The 24,977-nt window shown below is 42.1% G+C and overlaps 1 protein-coding gene across 9 annotated transcripts in view; it reads left to right on the forward strand.

Annotated features, from left to right (window-relative positions):
• LOC132989730 (ankyrin repeat and SAM domain-containing protein 1A-like) overlaps positions 1-24,977 on the forward strand; it is a 72,522-nt gene that overhangs the window by 9,854 nt on the left and 37,691 nt on the right. For 8 of the 9 annotated variants that reach the window (XM_061057523.1, XM_061057521.1, XM_061057522.1 and 5 more), the window contains exons 2-13: positions 3,587-3,667; positions 3,895-4,051; positions 4,933-4,995; positions 16,951-17,247; positions 17,907-17,982; positions 18,069-18,170; positions 18,296-18,382; positions 18,974-19,143; positions 19,515-19,565; positions 20,567-20,702; positions 21,870-21,913; positions 22,680-22,773. In XM_061057523.1, the coding sequence (XP_060913506.1) occupies positions 3,587-3,667; positions 3,895-4,051; positions 4,933-4,995; positions 16,951-17,247; positions 17,907-17,982; positions 18,069-18,170; positions 18,296-18,382; positions 18,974-19,143; positions 19,515-19,565; positions 20,567-20,702; positions 21,870-21,913; positions 22,680-22,773 (1,358 nt within the window). The remainder of the gene's footprint in view (positions 1-3,586; positions 3,668-3,894; positions 4,052-4,932; positions 4,996-16,950; positions 17,248-17,906; positions 17,983-18,068; positions 18,171-18,295; positions 18,383-18,973; positions 19,144-19,514; positions 19,566-20,566; positions 20,703-21,869; positions 21,914-22,679; positions 22,774-24,977) is intronic. The other variant, XM_061057527.1, reaches the window with a different exon arrangement.

Below are 24,977 nucleotides of genomic sequence, written 5' to 3' on the forward strand. Positions count from 1 at the left end.
ACTGCTGAGGAGGACCAGTGTGCAAAGCCGTCCAAATGTCAGCCTTCATCCCAGATGTTTGAAGTCGTGTGTTGTAAAATCCTGCCTCATTGTCTCTACCAAATCGGACTTACCTGCAAATATTTAAATATTTGATTGCATTAAATGGACTAATTCAAAAATCAAAGATGTCATTTCATCCATTCAAAGTGAAAACAACAATCCATTTTTATCATATTTCAGATTAGCCGATCAATCTATCCACAGGCTGATGTGTGTTTAAATACCTTGATATGAAAGAAAAACATGTTTTTTGTTCAAATATCTGGGAATATTCAGAAAAAAAAAATGTTTTCAAATAACATTTTTTACATCATTTTTGAGTTGAAATAAATGTCAAATCAATGACACTGACAATGTCCATGAAATCCTCTGATATGATGTAATGCCCTCTTGGCCAGGTCACCCGTGTGAAAGAGATCTTCATCTCAGTTGGTTAATTATTACCTGGTTAAATAAAAGAATAAAATAGAAGATATATTCATGGGCCAATCCAGTAATGTCATACAAAACCACGTTTTCAATTCAATTTCTGGCCCCTTAATTAAAGAGGATCAAAGTAGTATTTTTTTGGTGTTATCTGCAAATTGTTATAATAATATATGTTGTGATGAAAGAAATGTTTTACATGCTTTTTTTCCACTGACAACATTTTAGAACTATATCCACTTTACTGTATGTGAAAGATAGGCTATAGTGTTACTGAAGAGGAGCGTAGATATCCTCATGTGCAGTATGATGTGACAATCAATGCAGTGGACTCACTGTGTCATGTTCAGCATCATACTCACATGGCGTACCCTCCTGCGTTACTCGTGTAGATTTTGTGTCTGAAAATGTTAGATTCTCTCTTCGCAGTCTCCGCTCTGTTCATGTTTATGTTAATTTGTTTATGGGGGGGTTTTTTTCTCGCTGTAAGCCCTTACATAACTCTTTATCTAGGACAGCAACTGGAGGTCTGTTTCGGTCTCACTTTCCCCGTTTGATGTGCTCAGCGTCCGTGCACAGGACGGTTCTCTTAACTTGAGACTTTGTTATACTCGTGCTGGAGTACAAGGAGTACTGGAGTAAGTGACAAAGTGTGAATGTGTGTTGCCTGTCTCTCAACAGCTCACACGATCACAGCTCACACATTTTACCCCCCCCCCCCCCCCTCCCCATTGAAATTTTATCAATCCACAGCGTTTCCTCCCACCACATTTTCCCGCTCCAGTATTTCCTCCTGGCACACCCTGCTTTTGATGTCCCGCGTCTTCTTCACGGCTGCCTGCCTCGGTACGATGAGTCTCAGAAGGCGTGCTGAACGAAATAAACGGCTTAGGTTATGACTAGTATAGAGTGGTTGCATCCCTGTGTGTCTGTGCTCTGTCAGGCCCCATTGTTCTGCAGGGCTACAGAGCCCTCCAAGACACTTATTTAATGAGACGGCTCGGACTGTGTAATTGCAGGCTGTTCTGAGAGCTATTATTGGCGATGTATTTTAAGGGGGCCAAAGCAGCCATTACTGCGACAGAAGCGGGCCGCTTGTGTGAAGCTGAAGTCACACAGCAGCACTGGAGCTAATGCCGCCACACTGTTGACGCTGATCCAATCAGGGATCAATACGTTGTGTCTCTATGAGTGTTTTTATGTCCCGGAAAGGATCACCGTGTTTTTTCTACCCTAAAAAGACGTATTTTCTTTTCTTTGGTGGAGTCTCAATTCTTAGAAGTTACTCACTTGCATAGAAATCTACGCCTGCCCTGTAATAATTCATAAAGCTATCCTGCTTTCCATTGAGATAGTTTCCATTGAGATTGTGTTCTATAATGTATCAAAAGCTCAATAAATGGTTTACAACGTCTTTACTTTTAATATTTCCTTTCCCATTCATGATTGATTCTCTGTGAGGCCCAGTGGTTTTGCTCCCATTCCCTTTCTGTTTTGTCAAATGACTCTGCTCTCCGATATTTGGTGCACTAGTGCTGGGATTTCCTCGTCACATGATTTATTTAGGATGTGTTAAGGTCTTTTCAGAGAGCCTCACATCCCCAGTCTTGGCACTCCGTCGCACCAGACAGCCTTTAGCTTCTTAACTCACTCCGTCCATCTCTCTTTAACTGCCTCCCTCTATCATCCTTCTCCGTCCTCCTCACCACAGCGGGGGGGGGGGGCTTTTTTTTATTTATTTTTTTTAAAAGCAAATTAAAAGAAACAAACCAATCTGAGCTGACAGCTGAGTTCAGATCAAGCTGAATGAGAGTGCTGGGCCAACCCTGGCATAGCTTCGTCTTTACCCTCTTCACTGCTTTTAGGCTCCGTCCCAAGGCTTTGTTTTGTTGGTGCTTACACTGCATAACAAAAAGCCTATTCTTCTTCAGGACTTGACCTAGAATAATCAGGAGGAGGTTGCATGGAGTTACTGTAAACGAGACGTAATTAGCTCATCATAACTGCTGCTCGGTTGTGATAGTGTTTATTTCCTTTCCTGCTTTTCTGGTTCAATGCTGCATTTGGCTTTCGTTCTTATACTCACACTTGTGTCTGTAGAGAGAAAAAGAGAGAGAGAACATGAGTGCACACCTTCACCTGTGTATTGGAGACTTTACAGAGGGTAAGGCAGTGTTTGCGTTAGATTTTGACCGATATGGTTATACCGATGCTGATCTTGGAGGGGACAAAAAACCCATATTGCCAATATCACCACCATCATCATAACCTTTTGTCAATACAGCACAAAATTATTTCATGACACTACCATTCAATTAAAATGTTATTGGTAACATAAACAGTTAGTTCAGTGCTTAGTGAAATGTGTCAGTCACCTGTCCAGTCGAGGAAATATAAAGGTTTATTTATTGATTAAAAAAAACTCTGAAGAGTACCAAAAAAAAGACAGTTAAAGATATAACACACAGAGTAGAAAAAAAGTGGTTTATCATTATAATTTAAGAGGTGTGGTAAAGACTACTTAAATGAGGGAATGCAGATGGTCTAGCGGTTATTTTGCGCGCCCCATGTACAGAGGCTATGGTCCTTTAGCAGCGGCTGTGGGTTTGAATCTGACCTCTGGCCTTTGCTGAATGTCATCCCCCACTCTCGCCGTTCTATCCAATAAAGGACCAAAATGAACTTAGCAATAAACTACTTAAATGTGTGGTGCACCGTACGGAGTAAAAAAAAGTTTACAAAAAGGGCAGGTCAAGACTGTTATTTCAGATGATAGACACCAGGCTGATGATTTGGCATTGATTTTGCACTGATATGACTATAAAGGGGAGTAGAGGTCTGATATCCCCCAAAAAAATCACTATGTTTAAGAATACTTTTAATTCTGTCACTGTCTTACAAGCAAGTGGGAGTGAAACCATTTCTGAAATCAAACCAAGCATTGTTGTCTTTATATTCTATGAAAAAAGATTTCAAACAAGTCAATATTGGTAATTTTTCTGTGATTGGCAGTTATCGGCCCAAAATATCGCCTGACAAGTTATATCAGTCGAGCTCTATGTTGTTTAGTGGAAATGTGTTGTTTCTTCCTAACGGTCCTCTCTCTTTTTCCTCACAGTATCTGGAGAGGCCCTAATGTGAACTGTGTGGACAGCACTGGATACTCCCCCCTCCACCACGCTGCTCTCAATGGACACAGGTACACCGGTGATAAATAACTCTGGGAATTGGGTGAAACGTCTGTGTGTTGGGAGCCAGTCTCAGGCCCTGTGTATTAAATGAGTTCTCCACGCTCAGACAATTGTCCCACTGGGAAGATAAACATATTGATTGGCTGTTTGTTAAGGCAGTGTGTATTTATAACCGTGGTTTATAGACTGGGCATTTGCTGACCTGACTTATACCGGTCCCCTCCTCTGTCTGCAGCGAGGTGGTGGAGGCGCTGCTACGAAACGAGGCCTTGACCAACATCGCCGACAGCAAGGGCTGCTACCCTCTCCACCTGGCTGCGTGGAAGGGTGATCAACATATCGTCAAACTACTCATTCACCAAGGACCTTCACACCCCAAACTCAACGAGCAGGTCTGACGCTGCATTTTACTCTTCTGTTTAAATGTGTGCGTTGTGCTCTTTCTGTCTCACTCTTATGGTTCCTGTTTTAAAACACATTTAGCATATTGATGGTATCTTGGTTTTGCAAAGTAACGTCAGCAATAAATTTGCAGTCATTTCAGTCATTTGAGAACATTTGACATTTAGCACTTCTGCAGAAGCACCATTAAAAATAAAGAAATACGAGGAAGTAACTACAGAAGGCTTTACTCCTCAGCACATTTGTTGACCTGTAGCAGTTTCATTATTTTCATTCTAAAAGCTTAGTCAGCAGTCATGCGTTGCTGATAGTGCGTCCTTTAAATAAGGAGGAAAAGCTAGATGGAAATGTTTCCGATCCTTAATCAGCATGGCATGCTCTGTACCGTAAATGAGCAAAATGAATGGGACCAGAGTCCATTAACATCAGTGCATCATGAGCCTGACTCAAACTGTGAGATCTGAAGCGCTTTGACACCGTGCTAGTGTGATTAAGTGCCTGTTTGCACTAACCATTTTAACCGTTTTTGTTCCATGTCTTGGTTTGAGTTGCTAACTGCAGCATCCAGAAAGTCATCATCTCTGCTCTGTTCTGTTTGGGATGAAGAGAAATGACCCATTATGAGCACTGAACCGTAACATTAAATCAACCAAAACACAAGATGTAGCAAAAAGGCGAACTTCATATGGAAGTCCATTTGTCTCATGGTGTGTCATTTCTCTCTTCCTGTTCATGATTGTTCATTAACTCAACCCTGATATATTTTTTTCTCTCCTTTTTATTCAGTTTGACTCATTTGTGATCGTCATTCATTTGTTCACTTGCTTGTCTGATCCAAAACCATCGGCTATGTTCTCTTCCTCTCTCCCAGAGCTCTGTAGACCATAAAGAGTTCAAACGCTGTGGGCCCTTTGACCCCTATATTAATGCCAAGGTGTGTACACGGTGCTGCTGAAACACCATTACCTTTTGAAGTGCTTCTTTGCTCTACTGCTATGCTATGCTCTGCTGTGCTCTTGCTTTGGTGTGGTTTGTTGTTGCTCTTTAGGGTTGGGGGTGGGGGTACGGGGAGGCTTGTTTATCTGCTGCTGGCTATGTGCTCATGTTTGCTTTGGAGTTTCCAAGTTCATTGAGATGTTTCGTTTAACACAAGTTACGATGCTTTACAACATGCCCTCCACCAGAGAGGGTTAATACTCTGCTACATGTTAACAATACTTTAACAATACTTATCCAGCCTTTGGATTAGGGTTAGATTCAAATGAGTTCTCTTGAGTTTTCAGTTTTTCCTTGTGAGGGTCACATGGGAAGATTGGGGGGAGCTCTGCATATGATAGTGTTTTCTTTCTGTAGTTAAAATGTTTTAGCAAATACTTTATAATATCAGTCTGACGCAGAGCAGTTTGTTTGATCACTCTTTGTAAAAAAATTACACTGCTTGTAAAATCAACACGCACAAAAATCCAAAGAAGCAGGTCGTCAAAAAAAAGTACCTAAAACATGACATCCTCTGAAATATTGTTCCAGGATACTGATGGTTGATGCTTATTGCTCCAATTTATTATGAGCTTCAACTGCATTGAGGGATAATTATTTTACCAATAACTTTTCTTGAGTTTGATATAAAATAATAGAATTAACACAGGTTAATCTCAAGTCACACCGACCTATTTTATAAAGCGAGAAGTATTCACATTCACATACAAGCCTGTGACTTCTTTTTAGGAGTTAGCACATTTCATATGCTAATTGTGACCAAGAGAATGAGTTAATACAGAGCTTTACTTATTACAAGATAGTTTATTAAACTATGGTCAGCATAAATTAGCCAAACAGCCAACAGCCCCTCCATGTCCGCCAATTTTTCTTCCAGTGTTGTCAGGAAGGCCCGCAACTAAGTGTGATGGGTGTCACAACCTGCCTCTGAGTAGAAGTGTTCCACCTTTACATCTTCAAATAACATTAAGGTATTTTCAAAACCAAGTTAAATAAAGCTCAGTGATGAAAATGTGATTTTCCCAATTACTCTTTTCTTCATTGGTGTCTCTATTACTCTTGGATTACCCTTAAACCCCGTCATATCAACGACCTTGACTTCCAAGTAAATTCATTTTCACTCAGTCACCAAACCCACAACCATTGTTCCAGAGGAGACATTTAAGAACGAGAGCAGAAGTCGGTGAATTCACAAGTCGACGGTCACAAAACAAAACTGGTGTCTACTTACATGGCAGTTTCTGTATGATGTTCAAAACGGTACCCACCTGAAAATACAGAAAGGGTTTGTGTAGGATTGTGAGGCAAATGGAGTAGTGATAATGAGTGTTTGTTAGCAGGAAATAACGTCCACATTATAATGTTGATGGTAGAAAAGAGAACCAAAGCTTAAAACTGCTACAGCAAAGCAAACACTATGCGTCACCTTCTTAAATTCAAGTGCACACAAAATGACAATTGACACATTGGTGCGACTTAAAGTAGCTAACCCAAAGCCTTTTAAACAAAGACTTAACTAGCCAATCAAGCTACTCTTACATACAAAACAAAGCAACAAGAAAGCTCACACCAACTTAAATTATCAAGACTCTACTTCTACTACTTCTTAGCAGTTCATCCTCGTCATTGCATTAGCCCTGCTAATATTAGCAATTAGCCAAAAGCCTCACTGTGCATTAGCCTTACAGTACTGCTAGCGTGGCTGCTATCTCTTAGTCTCGTTAACAACGTAGTTTGGCACATTTTTTCCCCCAAAATACTACAGGAATGAATCATAAGACCATAAATGTGTTAGCATTTTTTCCACTTTTGATTCTCATGGCTTGAAGTTGATGCATGTTGTATTTCTTTTTGGTTAGAAGTAAAGTAAATCTGTGGTGATCACATGGATTAAACAATGTAACCTTTTTGTACACCTCTTGAATCGTAAGATGCTAACATGCAGCTGTGAAACTATAGAGTTAGCGTGAGATAGCACGCCGAACATGGACAATCATACAACTTTGAATCTTGGTGATAGTGTCATTCACATTTTGTGACTGTGGTGTTCTTTGTTTAGAGCCTTTTATATAGGCTGTCTACTTCTGGAAACTGCATTTTATAGTCAGACATATCACAACAGCTGTGTTCATTTCTCAATATGGTTGTGCTGAACAAAAATGTAAACATTCTAAACCTTTTGTTTTTTGGCCAGAGAGATATTCTGCAATAATCCAAAATGCAATGTAAGCATTCTGTTGGCTTTTTGGCGAGGAGACGAAGGCTATGCTAACTTAAGTGTTGGCCTAAAAAAAAAAAAAAAAAGCCGTCCCTGCAGCACTCTATTCAAAGTTCAGTGGGTTAAGCCCAGGAGCATGGACCCAAGGTTTACTCTTTGTCTCTTATTTATGTGTGCATATATTAATACATCAGCTTGAGCACCTCTCTCTCTTTGCATTGACCTGCACAGGGAAGCCCATACTATCATCGTGTCTGCATGAGGAGACATCCTGGAGCTGACAGAGTCTCTGACAGTGTCACCCTCACAGTTAGAGCAGTTCCAACATTTCGGGTGCTTCATGATTGTGTTTTGTGCAGGCAGAGCTGTAAACCCAGCAGGCCTGTAGATAAAGCTGCACACTATTTTTGAACATTGTCACATTTCCCCTGGACTAATCTTCTTAGCGTTTGGATGAGAGGGCTGGATTTCTCTAATGCTGCTGCTATATATCGGACCGTGAATTGCCCCCTTTTCTTTTTCGACACACAATCTGAGGGATTTAACTTGGTCTGCGTAGATTATGGATGATGCTTGTAATGTAAACACGCTCAGGATAGTTTTGGGACCGCTACCTGGTCATAACCCTGAATAATTGAAGCTTTGTTATGAATAAATAACAAATGTGGATGTGGATGCTCCAGCCGTGGTTGTGGTCATGCTTGATGGCGTCACGTGGCCGAGTGGGCGGGGTGCGCCCTGCCTCCCCTCTCATCATTCAGAACCAGAGTGCCATCTCATGAGGAGGAGGAGGAGGAGGGGGGGGGGGGAGGATGGGAGGGTTTCAGTGTACCAGTCTTTCTGCATTAGCATCAAAGATACTTCCGTGCCATGCTTGTGTGTGTGAGTGAGAGTGTGTAAATGGCTGTACTTGCCCCCCTCCTCTTCTCCCCACCTCGCAGTTTGTGCCTGAAAGCTCTGATGCTGAAGAGAAGAAGAGGTGGGACGTTGTCATAGTAACAGTGGCACAGCTCATTGGTGGTACAGTGGCTGGTTGGTGACCCAGTGGTGTTTGTGCTGAGTGAGACACGAATGGCATCTGATGAGGCTTCAAGGGGATTCAGGACTCTTGGACCACTGAGGCTTCACTCTAGATTTCAGCCTGAAGTGGGTCCAATTCTTTGTCATCCTAATTCAGAAAGACCAATGTGTCTTTATTTATACCTCTGTGCTAGCCTCTAATATCAGTGACCTGATTCTTTTAGCCTCTTTGGAAGTTCTGAATTTCCCAGTAAGGGAGCGCGAACCACTACAGCCGAGATTAGACCTAGACTGAGCCCCAATATGAACATTACACAGGTTCAGTGACACCTCAGTGAAGTCATTGACACATGAGCTGTTATTAAAAGGTCTTACACTGATCAATTTAAGGGCTACAACTAGTGATCAGTTTTATTTTGGGTTATTTTGTTGATTATTTTTCTATGGTAATTGATTATATGGTTTATGAAATTTCAGAAAATTATGAAACAAAACAGATATTTTCTTTGAGAAAAAGCCAAATGTAACAGCAAGAAAACATCGAGCCAAAGAATGAATATTGAATTTAAAAAGATTTAACTCTAGAAAATTACTTTTGAATATTTGTTTGTCATGTGACATAAATATATCTTGACTCATTTCAGTTCCGAATACCTTTTTTTTTTCTTTAAATGAAAGTAAGGAACTCGTTGTTTGCACCAATTTTAGCGCCCCCCCCCCCCCCCCCCCCCCCCCCCCCATGTGGACAAAGCTTTACCTCCGATCTCTGCTGATCTTGTCCTGAACGCGTGTCACTAACAGTGAAATATAAAACTCACTGTGAGTCTTTGCAGTGGAAATATCTTTTTAAAAAGGCTGTTTCTGCAGCGTGCTGTAACTAACTTTGTCTGACATCTATCCCCTGGCAGCTGTTACAGGCATTTATAGAAATAGTGAATCTTGTGGCTTATGGTCTTGTTTTTTTGTATACATATATATATATATATATATATATATATCAGTGTTATTTTCAGTCTGATTCATACCCATCTAAGAACTCCTCACAGGAGCTTTAAGGCAGTTTAAATCTTTTGGCACCGCTCACAACCACAGCGCCAGGCGTAACAGTTAACTGAGTAACATGTTAGGTTAAAGAAGCTAACTTCTGCTTCCCTCTGTAGTGTCTGGAAGCGTTGTTTGAAATAGTTCTGTGTGCTTTATGTGTTCCTTTATATAAAACATATACATGTATTAAACATAAAGACAATGTAAAACAATCCTATCCTCGCAGCTCTAGACCTGGAAATACACCTTCAAAAAGACGAGTTCATTTGTCTTCTGCCATTGTTGTTGACAACGCGGATGTCAGTAGTCACACCTCTTCTTTGTTTTGATTGGTCGGTGAGGGAGAGGTCACATTGACGGACTTGGATGTGTCCTAAAAGTTGAATTTTTGCGCTGCTTGGAAAATGCGTACCTGTATTGGTTTTGTATGGAGAGTCCCTGATGGCATATGGATCATTTAAAAAGTATCTTCCTCTTATAACAATGTGAGTTTAAATGTGACAAAATGTTTTGTTTTGTTAAATTAAAAACTTCAGTAGAGACCATTTGAATGAATGATATCGTCATTGACCTCTGTCTATGTTAATTACCATACATTCTGTGTTTTTTCTCTAATAGCAGATAGCCGTTAGTCAGCCCACACTCACGCTACATCTCACCCAGGCTCCATCTTCCTATATAGGTCACAATGTCTAATGCAATATATGTTTAGACGAGTTCCTCTCACCCAGGCTCGCATATCCTGACGCTCTGACATTATCTGCACTGTGGTCTTTAAAACCAAATAGGATACAATTAATGCTCCAGAAATGTCAAATAGATGGCATTTCATAGAAATAAAGGAGAAATATTTAGGTTTTTGGAGGATGTGTGCTCAGACTGGAGAGGGGTCATGTGTCTTTCTGTCAGGCTTCGTCTTCTCTATCTTTAAGGGCTGACATCAGGAAAAGTTTCTGTTGGCAGCTGCAGGAATCATTTCCTTGGACTTGGTCACCTCATTATCAGAAGAGCAGAGTTTCCCCCTCCTTCCTGCAGGCACAGAGCTCGAAGCCTGCCAGCTCGCTCATTTATCCCCTCTGTCTGTCACTTCTGAGTCCACCAACACACCATACTGGAGTGTACCCCCCCCCCTCCCTTTACCTTCTGCTCATTGCTCATCTTCCAGGGCTCCTTCTTGTCTCTGTCGTGCCAAGAAAAAGGGGGCTGAAGCCCATTTGACGAGCCCTTGGGGGGGGGGGGGACGTGTTGTTATTTAACACAAGGCTTGGGATTTCTCCATTGTTATGCATTCACATTTGCAAATTTCAGGGTGTGTCTTTGATGGCAGTTGGGGCCATTTGTTTTTGAAAGGAGCAGAGATGGCTTGAAAGATCTTTTTAAGGTTATTTGATTTTTTTTATTTCTGGTAAGTGAGTCCTTTTTAATGAAGTGGAATATAAAGAGGGGAAACTTCTCTATCCGGTAAAATGAAGAAGAAGCTCACTGTAGAGAGAATAGAATCTATGGCATGAAGCCAGTCAGACATTTATCTTATGACTGTAGGGCCTGTTTACCCTTGAATGTGCATCAGTGTCCAAATCAAATCCACCATCAGAGTCAGCTTTATATCATTGCCGCTGTACATCGAATGAAAATATCGATTTTGGAGCTCAGATGAATGTTTTGGCTTTCTGTCTAATGGAGGAAAACCACCTACGTTTTTTTTTCTATTGACGTAAAGTTGAGTACCAAAAATGTACAAGCAAACAGGGTAATGCTACAGAGTTTGCTCAGTCTATAACCCTACATCTGCAATTGAAAGTAGTCTAAATAAAGTGAGCAGAATAATGACACTTAAGAGCCGTTTTCACATTTGCACTCCTGAATATTTCTAGAGAATTTAAGGAGGACTGCCCCTGAAATCCTCCTGATCTGGTTGTTCACACATGCCCGTCACAGCGGGAGACTATCCCTGTCAGGCGACTTGACGTAAAAAGAACGTCGCGGAAAGCAGCCGAGTCTACTATACGACGTTATAATGAGAATATCTGCCTTTATATCAATACTATGTGTAGTTCAGCACAATCATAGAAGAACATAACGGCAAGCAGAAAAAAAAAAGTAACGCAGCCGTTGAATGACATGCATGAAGATCTCAAAAAGTCACGTGCATACAATCTATGGTCGTACACCTATCACAGGGAACATTCCTCATCCCCCCTCTCACCGTGAAAACTTCTGGAGTTTTGTGAAAATGTGAAAAGACTTTAGGACACAAACCGATAAGAAGACGACACAACATGATAATGTACAACACAATAGGATTCTGTACGACACTAAACGATACGACAATATCTGATACGACACAATATGGTACCACATGACATGACACACTTTATTGCCCACTTAGGGTAATATGTCTTGGTTTCCAGTGCTGCACACATAGCTGCCTACAAAGTAAAATCCATAAACACTGAGGAGCCAGAACAAGCTCATTTCATGCCATTTTGTTGGATGACTAATTTAAATTGAAGTGTATTAATAATACAGATGTTGACATTAAGAAGCTTATTTTCTTTTTAATTATTTTAAATGTGATAATAAGCAGTTACAAGATATATGTCCCGCAAGAGCACCAATAATCGCAGGCCTATATATATATATATATATGTAAAATAAATAAAAGCAATATGTCATAATAATGTTGCTCTAATCGGTATGAAAGGTTTTTTAATAAACTAATTTATTGTAGTGTACAAATACTATATATTTATCTAGTCACTTCAAACATATCTAACTATTACATAGTGTAATAAACCATGTCTGCATGTTAAATAAGAATGATATAAAAATCTAAATAATGATTTTCCAAACACAAGTAAAAAGATGAAGACGCCCTCTTATCGATGTGTGTGTGAGCCGTGATGTGGGGATTGTAGGTTGTGACGGTCTGAGCAGGCATGCAGCAAGCATGGGCGGCCCTTTGGCACTTCAGCTGCAACAGCTGCTCAGCCCACCCCACCACCACCACCACCACCATCTTAACCACCCCCACCCCCACCACCCAACACTACCACCACCACCACCGACCAACACTACTACTACCACCACCAGAAGCCAGGGTGACGTAACCACTGCCACGCGCTGCTGCCAGCCTGCACGTCACATGACAGAGGTCGCTAGTCAAAGCGTGTTAGCATCTCTCCCAGCTGCTGGTTCTGAGAACTGTAACATCCTCTGTTCTCTTTGTCACTGAATGGCCTGCTCCTCCCTCCCTTTGATGAATATTCTGCAGCATGAAAACACAATGCAGTGTAATCTCCAGATGTTTCTGGTTAGGGCGGGCTTTATCAATCACCACTGGAGATCTTAATCTCATCATGTTAGACATGCACTGAGGTCTAAATCAGAACAAGGTTTCACGCAGTCTGTGGCAGAGTGAACGCAGGATTTTAACCACAAAAAACATGTTCTATCCAGGAGGAAGTTTGACTGTGCTCTGTGAATTCTAAAGAATATTTTCTTCATCTTCTAATATGTCTGATCCAGGCTGCACGTTATTGGTGCCATTTTGTGTGAAAGCCTTTAGAGCGCTCTGTCTTGTTGCTACATGATAGTTCGACTGCTCACGTGGTCTGTGGAAGCACCGTACAGATAAAGCTCATCCTATTCCCTTAGCAGAGTGAGATTTCATGAAATTGCAAGTTAATTAAGTTTTTATTTTACTGCATGATCTGTTAAATTAGTTTCAAACAAGACTAAAGAATGTTCAATATTACATAAGGGAACATTGAAATGGGTAGTCACTAAATTGACGGGATGTTTTCGTCTCAAATGAATGTGTTTGCATTAAAAAAAATAATAATAACACTACTGCAAATCTTTCTATGTTCAATCAGTGATGCAAGATGAGGGCTTTGTAATTATTCAAAAAGATAGTGCTTTGGAGTTTTCTTGTTATTTCATGTCAGTGCGACTACCGGGACGATTACTTCTAGCATTGTTGTTTTTCTATTTCTTCCCTTTTGGGCCGATCCGAAAAAATGATCCGATCCACGAACTGTAAAGTCGTTGTCACATATGCACTCCTGAAAAGTTCTAGAGAATTTCGGGAGTACTGTTTCTGAAATTCTCCTGACCTGGCTGTTCACATATGCTCCTCAAAGCAGGAGACTATCTCTGTTGGACGAACAACATACTGACGAACAGAAAACGTAATGCAGCAGTTTAATCACGTGCACAGATATCTAGCGGTTGTGTGCATGCAGTCTATGCATCGTGCAGCGCTCACGGTATATATGTCACTCCCCCCTCCCCTTGGCTGGAGGTAAAATTCTCCTGATAATATCCTGCTGTGTTCTCACATCAACTCACTCGGACTTTATGTGAAAAAAAAAAAACTCTAGGGGTGTGGCAGGAGAAACTCCGGGTGAAGTCCGAGTGGAAAAATGTGGATGTTTGCGTTCACACATACAGCTCATCCTGCAAATATCAGGAGTTTTTCATGAGTTTTCTGCAAGTGTGAAATAAGATTGTGATCCGTTGCACCACTAGATGAGGGTCAAATTCAAAGAAAATGTGCCTTTAAATAGAATGAATTGAAGCACAATGGGTTAAGTAACAAAGGAATCAGTGTTTAATAATAATAGCATTATTAATTAAAAGTAGTATTGGAAGGTTTTTTTTTTAAGGTAGTATTTTCAATGAACCCAGATCCTGGCTCCATTTATGTAAGCTCCAGGTAGTGACAACCCCAAGGTGTTGTTTTCTTGTTAGGCTTCCTCCTCGTGAATGACAGGAGGAGAATCATAGCTCACATCAAAGGAGGGAAAGGCCTGGCTCGGTATCTCAGAGCGGCTTGTTTCTATGAGTGAGTCAAGTGGCTGGTCAGCCATGTTTAATGTGATCGGATGTTGGCTGACACACAGCTATAGAGCCGTGACCATCACACTGACAGCAGAGACACATAACATGATCCTGAGAGTCCACGGAATAAATCATTTTATGTTTCGTCTGTTGCCCTTTTTGTTTTCATGTATCGTTGAAAAAAAAAAAAAAAAACGGCTTCATGTCGTCCTCGCATTCACAAAATCTCCATTACTCTGTCGCTTTGGATGCTTTGTGTAAACCATTGCATGCTAGATTACTCTGGATTACCATCGAAGCAGCAGACCTGCGTATCCGAGGAGGTGAATCACGGTGATGTCATCACCGCATGAAGTCATCTGAACACTCGGGAGTAAATCTCTAAAAAAGCTGTGGTAAATGCTTGATGGTGCGACAAACTGTGAGGACAGCGTGCTCTTTTTTTTTTTTTCTTCTGCAGGGCCCCGGTCACTTCTCTGCAGCCGTGTGTGCATGTGAGTTTGTTTGAGGAGGAAAACTGCAGGAAGGAGATTTCCAAAATCTAACGGTAGAAACCACCCAGGCAGGCAGGCAGGCAGGCAGGCAGGCAGGCAGTGAAAAGCGAGCTCCCTTTGGTTTACTTCTAACAGAAAACCCCTTTCAAAGCCGCCCTTTTTTTTTCCATCTGTTTTGTTCAACCACAACAAAAGTGTGGATTTTTTTCCTCACCAAGCCCCTGTGTCCTCCCTTTTGAAAGGCAGGTGTCGCTTTTTTTTTTTTGTTTCTCTAAGCTCCGCCTCCTCTCTCTCTTTCTCTCTCTCTCTCTCTCTCTCTCTCTCTCTCTCCACTCAAGCTGTGACCTGCTTTGCCAATATAGCACACTCTTTCTCTTCATCTCTCATTTCTTTCTGTCCCCGCCTTTCTCTCTCCTTTTTTTTTGTCTTTCTTTCTCTCTTTTTTTCTGTCATTCTTCCTTTCAATCCCTCTCTCTCTTTCTTTCCCTGTCTTTTTCCCTCTGTCTCGGTTTCTCTCTGTCGTTGTCTTTCTCTTTCTTATTGTCGCTGTCTTTTTTTCTTATACTGTCTTAATCTCTTCTCTCTCTCTCTCTCTCTCTCTCTCTCTCTACCTACCACACTCTCTGTTTCTAACAATAAAAGAGATACCTGCTGGTCCCATCTGGCTCCAGGTCTTTGTCACAATCTCACTGAAAGGGCCGACTGACACCTGTCTAAAAAAAAACAAAAAACCTGCCCTGTTGCCCCCTCCCCACCTCCACACGACGTCCTGTCTTCAGTGGGCACAGCTGGCGGGTTTCTCTGGGTGTCACCCAAAGCTGGCATCATGCGTGTCCATGTGTGTGGGGGGGGGGCTTCTGATGCCAGCTGTCAGTCCTTTTTTGTAGGTGGGTCTATGTGCCTGGAATGAGCGACTCTCGGGGCATGTGGTTGTACAATAGCTGGAATAATCTGCCACACCCATCCACGCACAATATGTAAAGAGAGACGGCGAGATAAACAGGTTTTTTTTTTTATTTACAGGTCGCTGTGAATCACATGTGTGCAGTTGTGTCGCACCTTGAGAGTGTGAGAGCAGTGATTGTAGTGTTTATTGTCACTCTGCCACGCTCATTTTCAAGCAACGAACACAGTCCTTTTTTTTTGTTCTCAACTTCTTCTATTTGTATATAAACAATCCAGCACCACAGTCCTAATTATGGCTTTGTGTGTTACTAGTCGTTTTGATTTGGTCAGGAGCACATTCCCACGCCATCACAAGCAGTTCAGCTCCTGGGTTGCAGGTTTCGCCCCCTGCTGGCTGTCCACGGTGGAGATGATAAACAGTGCTGCACGGCTCACAGGTCTGTTAACGCATTGATCTGGTAGCTTGCCTGTGAGTCATTAGATCCATTAAACACCACTTACCGACCGAGTCAAAGTTTTAATTGCTGTTTGGCGGCTCGTCTGTTATTATCAGCTTGATTTACAAAGCAGAACACCAACATTTAGCTGAAGAGATGCGGTCACTTTCACTTCAGCATTAACGGCTACAGTGTGAGCATTATTCCACTGTCAGGACATCAGTCAATTAATGAAAGTTCATATGGTTTTTATTCTGATATTCAGAGTCATCCCCTTGCTATTCTCCACTCATAATTCCAGTAATATTAAACTGAGTAAGTATGACACTGGCATGCGTCTTGTATGTGTCATATCTAGTTGTGAAAGTGAGATGATTCAAAACCGGTCTGAGAATGTGTCAGCAGCCGTTTTAAAAGTCACTTGCTGTTTTTTTTTTTTTAGTGTGAGCGGATTTGTTTGGTTTATTTTATTTGTGAAGATATCGAAGATTTGAACTATTGGTTTTCGGACAACAACAAAAAAGACCCTGCAGGGAGCATTTTACAGTTTTCTGATGTCTCCCTCTGCAAGCACCCTGCTGCCTCTGGCACCCATTTCCATCACCACCACCTTTCCTCATTATGTCCATGTATGTCTGCTGATCCTCCATTCTCGCACTCCTCCTCCTCCTCCTCCTCCTCCTCCTCCTCCTCACTCTGCCAGATACTCTTCCTCCACACCTCACTTTGGTGCTTCTTCATGACCTTCCACTAATGTTTTGGGCTCTTTGTGCGTTGATTGGTTTAACCTCTGGGACGACTCCACTGAGTCGCCTGTTCTTCCTCATTAACGTCCTTTTCTCCTGATCCTGATCGTGAACGTTAACTTGTTGCTTTTTCTTCCTGTTTCCAATCGGCTTCTTCTCACCCGTTAATGCTCCTCCCAACAGAACAATGACAACGAGACGCCGCTGCACTGCGCCGCCCAGTACGGCCACTCGAGGGTCGTTCAGCTGCTGCTGGAGGAGCTGACGGACCCCACCATGAGGAACAACAAGTTCGAGACCCCTCTGGACCTGGCCGCTCTGTACGGCCGCCTCGAGGTGGTCAAGCTGCTGCTCTGCGCGCACCCCAACCTGCTCAGCTGCAACACCAAGAAACACACGCCGCTGCATCTGGCCTCTCGGAACGGCCACCTTTCTGTGGTGGAGGTACTGCTGGACGCTGGCATGGACATTAACTACGAGGTGTGTGTGTGTGTGTGTGTGTGTGTGTGTGTTAACTTGGATTTTAAAATGTTTCTTAATATGCTGCCATGGCTCAAATCATGTTGAGAAACTTAATCTTTTCTTGCAGCACTTCCTCTCGCTACTTCCTACCACGGCAATGAGATTAAATGCAAAACTCTTGAGCTCTCCGTTTGCAGAGACACTGATGTGTTTTCAAAGCGGTGCTGGCCTTGCTCCCCCTGGTGGCCCCCATAGCTCTGACTCTGTACCAAACTGTGCCATCCATCTCCCCCCCCCCCCCCCCTCCTTTTCTGTGCCCTCCTTTCCAAAAAGCATAGAACACAGAGTGTATCCCGGTGTCCTTCAGGCCTGACGTCCTGCAGGTTTCAATTAGCATGGCCCTGTGAGCTGGAAAATGATCTGCTTTGACTCTTTCACTCACATGGTTGTCAGTGGGGGAGGTGGACCGGGCAGTGGGCTCAAAATCTGGTCGTCACTATACAATGTTTACGTAACTGGTGCAAGAACAGGAATGCTGCAGGTTTAACAAAGTCTGACTCATGTGGGAATAGTGGAAGGAAATAAACATGAGCTTTATTTTCATAATATTCATATTCATGTCAACTCTCTGCCTGTGCCTCTGGTTGTTTATGCCTTTGCTTTAATTTTCTATGCAGACGGAGAAAGGCAGTGCTCTCCACGAAGCAGCCTTGTTCGGCAAAGCGGATGTGGTGCAGAAACTCCTCGGTGCAGGTCAGCGACACACAAGCAACATTTGAATCGTTTTGTACAAATGAGTCAAAACCGACGCTTAACGCTTGACTGTTGTCCTCTGCCAGGTATCAACGTGAACATCCTCGACCAGAAGGGCCTGACAGCGCTGGACACTGTCAAGGACATGCCCTCACAGAAGAGCAGAGAGATCGTCGCTCTCGTACTGGGTACAAAACAAACAAACCAAAACAAATTAACAAAACTAAATAAGAAAGCAGTGGGGAAGTGGGAAGTGTTCCTCTTGATTTCACATTCACCAGCTGTGATACAATCTCCTGTTTGTGTGTTGCAGGTCACATGACTGGAAAACCCCCTGACATTGACCTTCCCCCTCCACCAATCCCTCCGCCTCAGGAAAGTCCTAGCTCGAGGAGAAAGGGTAAGATTTACCAGATGTTAAAACAAGGGTTCAGTAAGCAGCTTAAACAGAAACCAGAGAGAAGAGAAAACGCAATTAAGGGGATCTTTAATTTCCTCAGCTAAGAATTGTCTCCCATCATTGTGCTTATCAACATTGCATATGTACGTTTTGGCACCTGCTGCCCACAATATCCGCTCAGGTCTTTTATTTTGTAAGATTTGCTGTTATCATCAGCCGCCCAATTGGATGGCTTTTTTTGTTTCAAATGTCAAATTAGCTTAAAAATTATCCTGGTTTATACTTCTTCAACTTTTAATTTAGAATGGAATAGAATAGAAATCCTTTATTGTCATTATACAGTTTTACAACAAAATGAGAAATGCTTCACCTTAAAATGCACAGACATACTGAACATGCATCCATCAGCAACAAACTACTTGCATTCAAGCAGGAGAAGAGGTGATTGTTCCAAAGGGAAATTTTTATTCTGCAGACAGAAAGAAAACACACAAAAACAGAGAGGTGAAAAACATACTGTATAGGAAACAACTCAATGGGTTAGCTGCCAATGCTGATATGCTAGTTGGTATATTTTGACCTGTTTTAAAGGTGATCTTGAGAAGGTGAGTGAGCTGATCTCTGGGCTGGCCCCGGGGCCCGAGGAGGAGAGTCCGTACGAGGCTCTGTTTGAAGCCACCTCCTGCCACTCTCTGGACAGCCTCACCAGCGGCAAATCCTCCGACAGGGATTCTGGACGGCCGGATAGTGAAGCTGGCAAGGTATGCAGTGGTTTAACTGAGGCCCATCCTCACACACACACACACACACACACACACACACACACACACACACACACACACACACACACACACACACACACACACACACACACACACACACACACACACACACACACACACACACACACACACACACACACACACACACACACACACACACACACAGGGTTTTGAATTGGAGTTGCAATACAGAACTCCCACTAGAGGGTGATAGCGGTCCTCCATACCCATGAGTGAGACTGAAACCCCTCCAGAATAAAGCTTGATGTGTCACAGGGAGGAGAAGCAACGCGTTTCTCAACACACTCATAATAGTTTTATCACACTTTCATGTTTTTGATCATTCACAGAAAGATCGCCTGGCTCACTCGTCACATCCTGGTCCCTGTCACGAAGAAGAGGTGAGATCATGAACCCAAGTTGTGGGAAAAAATGTATTTCATTTAAATGGAGTGGTTAACACCAACACAGTGTCATAGAAGCAGTCAGAAAATTCTTGTCTGCCACTCAGAAAGCCCCTGTTTTTTTTTTGGTTTTTTTTTATCCCTGACCTCGTCATGACTGCATTTTTAATGGCTGCTGCTCAACTCCAATGACTTTGTAGTAAATATTAATGCGAGTGTGGCCTGAGATAGAGAGAAGAAAAGTGGAAAAATAGACACGCTCTCGGTGAACCTGTCCGGCCTTAACTTTGGCTGACTATGGAGGACGTATTGTTGTCGTTACACTGAGGAAGTTTGATTTACAATCTTGCCTGCTCTTACTCTGAAGTGAAGGCTTCAAACTCCTGTGAGGAGTTTTGAACTGGTTCGTCAAAACATCATGTCCTGACATGGACTCAGTCGAGTCAAAACACATATCCACATCCCCGTTTGATAAAGGATTTTTAGAACGCATCAGAGTGCTTCAGACTTTCAGTTTTTCAGTCTTCACAATTAACTGTGTTTGTAATCAGGACAGCCATTTATTTTTTTGTAGCGATTTGACCTCTGTCCCCTGCCCTTGAAGAGCACCCGATTCCTCTACAATTTTTTTTTGAACCAGTGCAGCACTCACCTCAACCTTTTTTTTTCTACTGTCATCGAGAAGGTTTTCTATACCTTTGTTTGATATACCTGTCACCACTGCTTGGGGGGCAGGCGTCAGATGAGGCAATAAACATCACATCTAAGAAACACTCTAGACGTTTAAAATAAAGACTAATGACTTGTTGTTGTTGTTGTGAAACACTACTTGCATATGACAGGGCATGAAAAGCAGAGAGAAGCATCTTCCCGATTACTGGGGTTGCTAAAACCCAACACATCCCGAAAGTTACTCACAGGAGCTCTGATAGCGAAGTCATTTCATCCAGTCAGTGCGGCCATTTCCCACCAACATCTCTTTGTGTCTTCTTCTGCAGGCGCTTTACACAAACAGCAGCATAGATGAGAGAGGCGAGCAGGTGGAGGAGGAGGAGGAGGATCACACATACGAGTTGCTGCTGACGGCTCAGACCAAAATCCCCCCGCCCTGCCAGGAGTCCAGATCCAGTAAAGGTAATAGCCGTCACTGTCACTGTGATCCAAAAGAAGGAAGCTATAACAAGAAGGGTGTAATTCCAGAGATTTTTGTTTTCTGGTTTTTTTGTTTGTGGGTGAACCCCCCCACCCTCTCTTTACTGTGTGTATACCAGTGCACTGCTAATCTGGGCAAAAATTCTAACAGAGTTGGGCTCATTTTCCAAACTTAAACTCCACTGACACTTTCCAAGAACGACATAATACATTCCTATCCTAACAAGCCTGACAGCCCACACACACACACACACACACACACACACACACACACACACACGTGACCAACCCTCTTCCTGTGGCTGCGTGTGTGTATATATGTATGAGCAGACCCTCCTTTGGTTGTGGCCGATGAATGGCACTGCATGTAATTGGATTAAATGGGATTAAATTAGAAGGCCATTTGGATCCCTGGCCGTTGATGTAGATGTTTTAAAAAGCGGCCCCTCAGGCCTGCAGGCTTAGTCAGCCTCAGTAGCTAACCATTAGAAAACGTCACCGAGCAAAAGGGTTGGAGTTTGATTGCTGATGTCATCATGCCCTCCCCTATGTGGCGGGGGGGGGGGGGGGGAAGAGAGAATGTAACTGTTCTGCGTCTTCTTGGCTCTTAAAAGATTAGCTTGCCATTTGTTTAAAAAGTGCTTTATCATGTCCGCAGCGTTTGAACGGCAAGGAGATTAATCTGAAGTCTCTCCGGCTCTCCTGCGATATTGCCATACATAATACATGATTTTCTAATACATCACTTTCTCTTCCATCTAACAGTCAGAACAGGGAAAACATTGTGTCTGACTGTGAATAAATGGTGAGCAACTGAGCTCTTCAAATTTTCATCCGTCCCGACTAAGGTTGTTGACATGTTTTTTTTTATTTTTTTGGCGTCTCATAAAGAAGTTTACTTCTCTTACAAACTGACAGACAGCTGACTGTCTTAGACACGTTTAAGACCAGGACTTATCTTGCAAGATTAGATCTTTAAAAAGAAGAAATGACCAAATATTCGGGTTGGGTGCCTCGGACTTCGATTTTTTTGTTGTTGCCATGGCATCAATATCGTTTGATTTGTACTAGTATCAAATCTGATATTAAAATTCTGGTACCCTGACGATGTCTTAACTCCTTTGTTTTTGTTTTCTTCTATCTTCTTAGATGAGAAAACCACTACACAGTCTTCCAACAGTGTCCTACCTCAGGTAAATATAAGCTGCTTCCTTTCTTCCTTCTTTTATGTTTCACAATACGTTGATTTTAAGTGTTTCTCTCGTTGTCATGAATGTCAGTTCTCCAATCCTTTTGTAAACCCTCTGCAAACACAGGCTGTACAAAAATGAAATGGTCTGAGTTTTGACAGCCAGAGAGCAGTATCCCTGCTGCCAGTGGTACTACACGGCCGCATGATTTAAGCAGGTTATATAATAAAGATGAAGGTCTTGTCGTCGTCAAAGATTGAGTCATACGTATGTCAGCAGAAGGCACAAGTCGCCATAAACCAGCCCTCACATATGGATCTCCATGTAAACCCTCCTGCTTTATTTATCGTCCCATCATATCAGATTTTATTGCTTTTTTTTCAATTTTTGATGCAGTTAGCAGCTTTTATTGTTACTACCTCCCACCTACAACCCCACCTGCTGCCCACGATATCTGCTCATGTCTCTTATTTCAAGCTCCGACTGGATTAGGTTTTCTCCTCAGCTGCCTAATCAAAATAAAAGAGCAGCACATTGACCCCTCTGCCCTGATCCTCAGCCCGGAGAGATCAGACACAACATGACATGTCATGGAGGCAACCAATGGGATGGCATCTTTATTTCCTGTTTATACTTTTTAAAACTACAGAAAACAAACAATTTAGCTGCAGAATATGACTATGTGTGACCTGTGAACTAAACAACAAGGTGTGCTTTGTTTTGATTGGCAGATGTGATTATACCCTCTTTTTTTTCTGTTCCATTTTAGCGTAAACCCACTGCCCCAAATGACCTCAGAGCCCCTAGCAAAACGAAAGACACCCTGCACCCTCCTGGGCGGGTGGGCCCAAAAGCTTCAGGAGGTGAGTTTTTTTATCTCCGTCTCTCAGATTTTTTAGTAACCTAAGAGGGAACAACTGCTGCTGCTGGAAATGCTGCGAGGGTAAGGAGATGTGCAGTGGACACATTACACTTGAAAAACACAAGCCAAGCATGTCAATGAAAGAGGAGAGATGAGTTGGAGTTTGCGGGGAGAGATGGGACTGGCTTGGATTAGCGCTGCTTGGGAATGCATGACTGGCATACTCAGGCAGCAGAGCGGATTTGGCTTGTCGGGAGAAGGCTGATTGACGCTCCCTGGCAAGTGGCGAGAGATTCATTCTTCTGCCGATATGAAACAGAATTCTTAATCAGATTGTGACATTCATATCTCGGACTCACATCCCGCTTACAGCTGGATCCACTACGTCATCCAGTCAGGAACAGAGCGGAGGTAAGGAGAATGGCCTCTGGGATTTTTCTGACACATATAAATATCGTCATTGAATCATTATTTTCTGCAGCATGGTTACATAATGAACGGTGCAGGCATGCATGACAGACCAGCTGATTTGATGGTGGTGTTTACAGGAGGATACGGCTATTTTTGCATTAGGGTGCTCATTGGATTCTTATTTTAATGTTGATGTAAGAGTGTTTGAAGTAATTTTCTCCCAAAGAATTTATTGACGACCCCTGCCACAACATCGACATAAAATATTTAATCATGATGTAACAGATATGTGAAAATTAGGAACTTTGAGGAGTTTTTAACTGGTTATGAAATAGACTGAAATTAATATTGATGCCTCTTTATACGATCTATGAGAGCAAACAAGACCATCAGCATAACCTTTGACCATCTACTTAAAGCAATAATCTCATATTTAATGTCTGAAACCAGTGGCGCAGGGTAGATGTCAGACACGGGGAGTGAGATTTATTTTGTTGAAAAACATTTTTTTACACATGAACAGGACAAAATCAGCAAAGAGATAAAAGGGACAGCTTTGTCGACAGGGGGCGCCAAAATCGACTCAAACTGAAAATTCCTTACACAAGCTTTAAAGGGGATTTTCATATCAATTTGATTTTGAGTCAATTTTAAGTTAATTTATTCAAATTAAGCATTGTATTCCTCAGTTTTGCTTCACTGACTGATAAAGCAGAGTTCTCCTACTCACTGAGCCTTGTCAGCAGTGCCTACATATACCAGAATACATTGTATTGAAAGTGCCATGGCAATGAAATCACATGCTGTCATATTTTTAGGATGCTATTGCTGTATGTGGCATAGTTTGTGAGAATTAAAATCCCAGCTGAAAGAGTCTTTCTTTCAGGCCACCAACTACATCAAATAATAAGTGATTTTGCAGCTGTGCCCCAGAGAATATTTAACATTTTAAACCTGACTCTGATTGAAGGAGATGAGGTTGAAAAATTGGCAAAGAATCCCTTTAATGCAATTAGGCAGGAACATTATGCAGTCAGAAAATGGGACTTGATTGAATTTCTTTTTGAAAAGTGTCTGATGATGACAAAATTGGACACGTTTTCTAGCATTAAGTAATTCATGAACAAATTGTTTTAAAGACAGGAATTGAATTGAGGGGCCGCCAGTGGCCTGGTGGCCTAGTGGTTAGTGCACGTGCCCCATGTAAGGAGACTATAGTCCTTCAAGCGGGCGGCCCTGGTCTCTACTCTCTCTTTCCCTGGTTTCTGACTCTATTCGCTGTCTTTTCTCTAAAATAAAAGCTTAAAAAGCCCATAAAGAAATATAAAAAAAAAGAAAATAAATTAAATTGCAATTTTATAAGAAAATAGACCTCATTGTCTTGATTTAACAAGAGATTTGAAGATTAACTTTTAAATATTAAACATGATGATAAGTGTTGTGCAGAAGCAGCAATGTTTTTGTTGAGCCTGTTATGCCACATACCTCAAGACTGTGTTTTTAAAAGCTGGTGTTTTGGTGGAGTCAGGGCGTAGGGAGCCTTTCATTTCTTCACATCCTCCCCAGTTACTCTTAAATAATACTCTCTTTTCCCTATTTGAAAACCACAGAAACCACAAGTTTGGTTTATATGTGAAAACCACTGTGGGATTTTTCTTCTCTTTTCTGACTCACTTGGCTCATCAGAAAGTCCTGGTTCCTACTTTTTAAGTTTAACAAAAAAACACAGCTTCCCCAAAAATAAATGTTTACTTATGCACATGTGGTTATAAATGTTTTCAGTTTTGATTGAAT

The sequence above is a fragment of the Labrus mixtus genome, chromosome 15 (assembly GCF_963584025.1).
Source record: "Labrus mixtus chromosome 15, fLabMix1.1, whole genome shotgun sequence".
NCBI classification, from domain to species: Eukaryota; Metazoa; Chordata; class Actinopteri; order Labriformes; family Labridae; genus Labrus; species Labrus mixtus.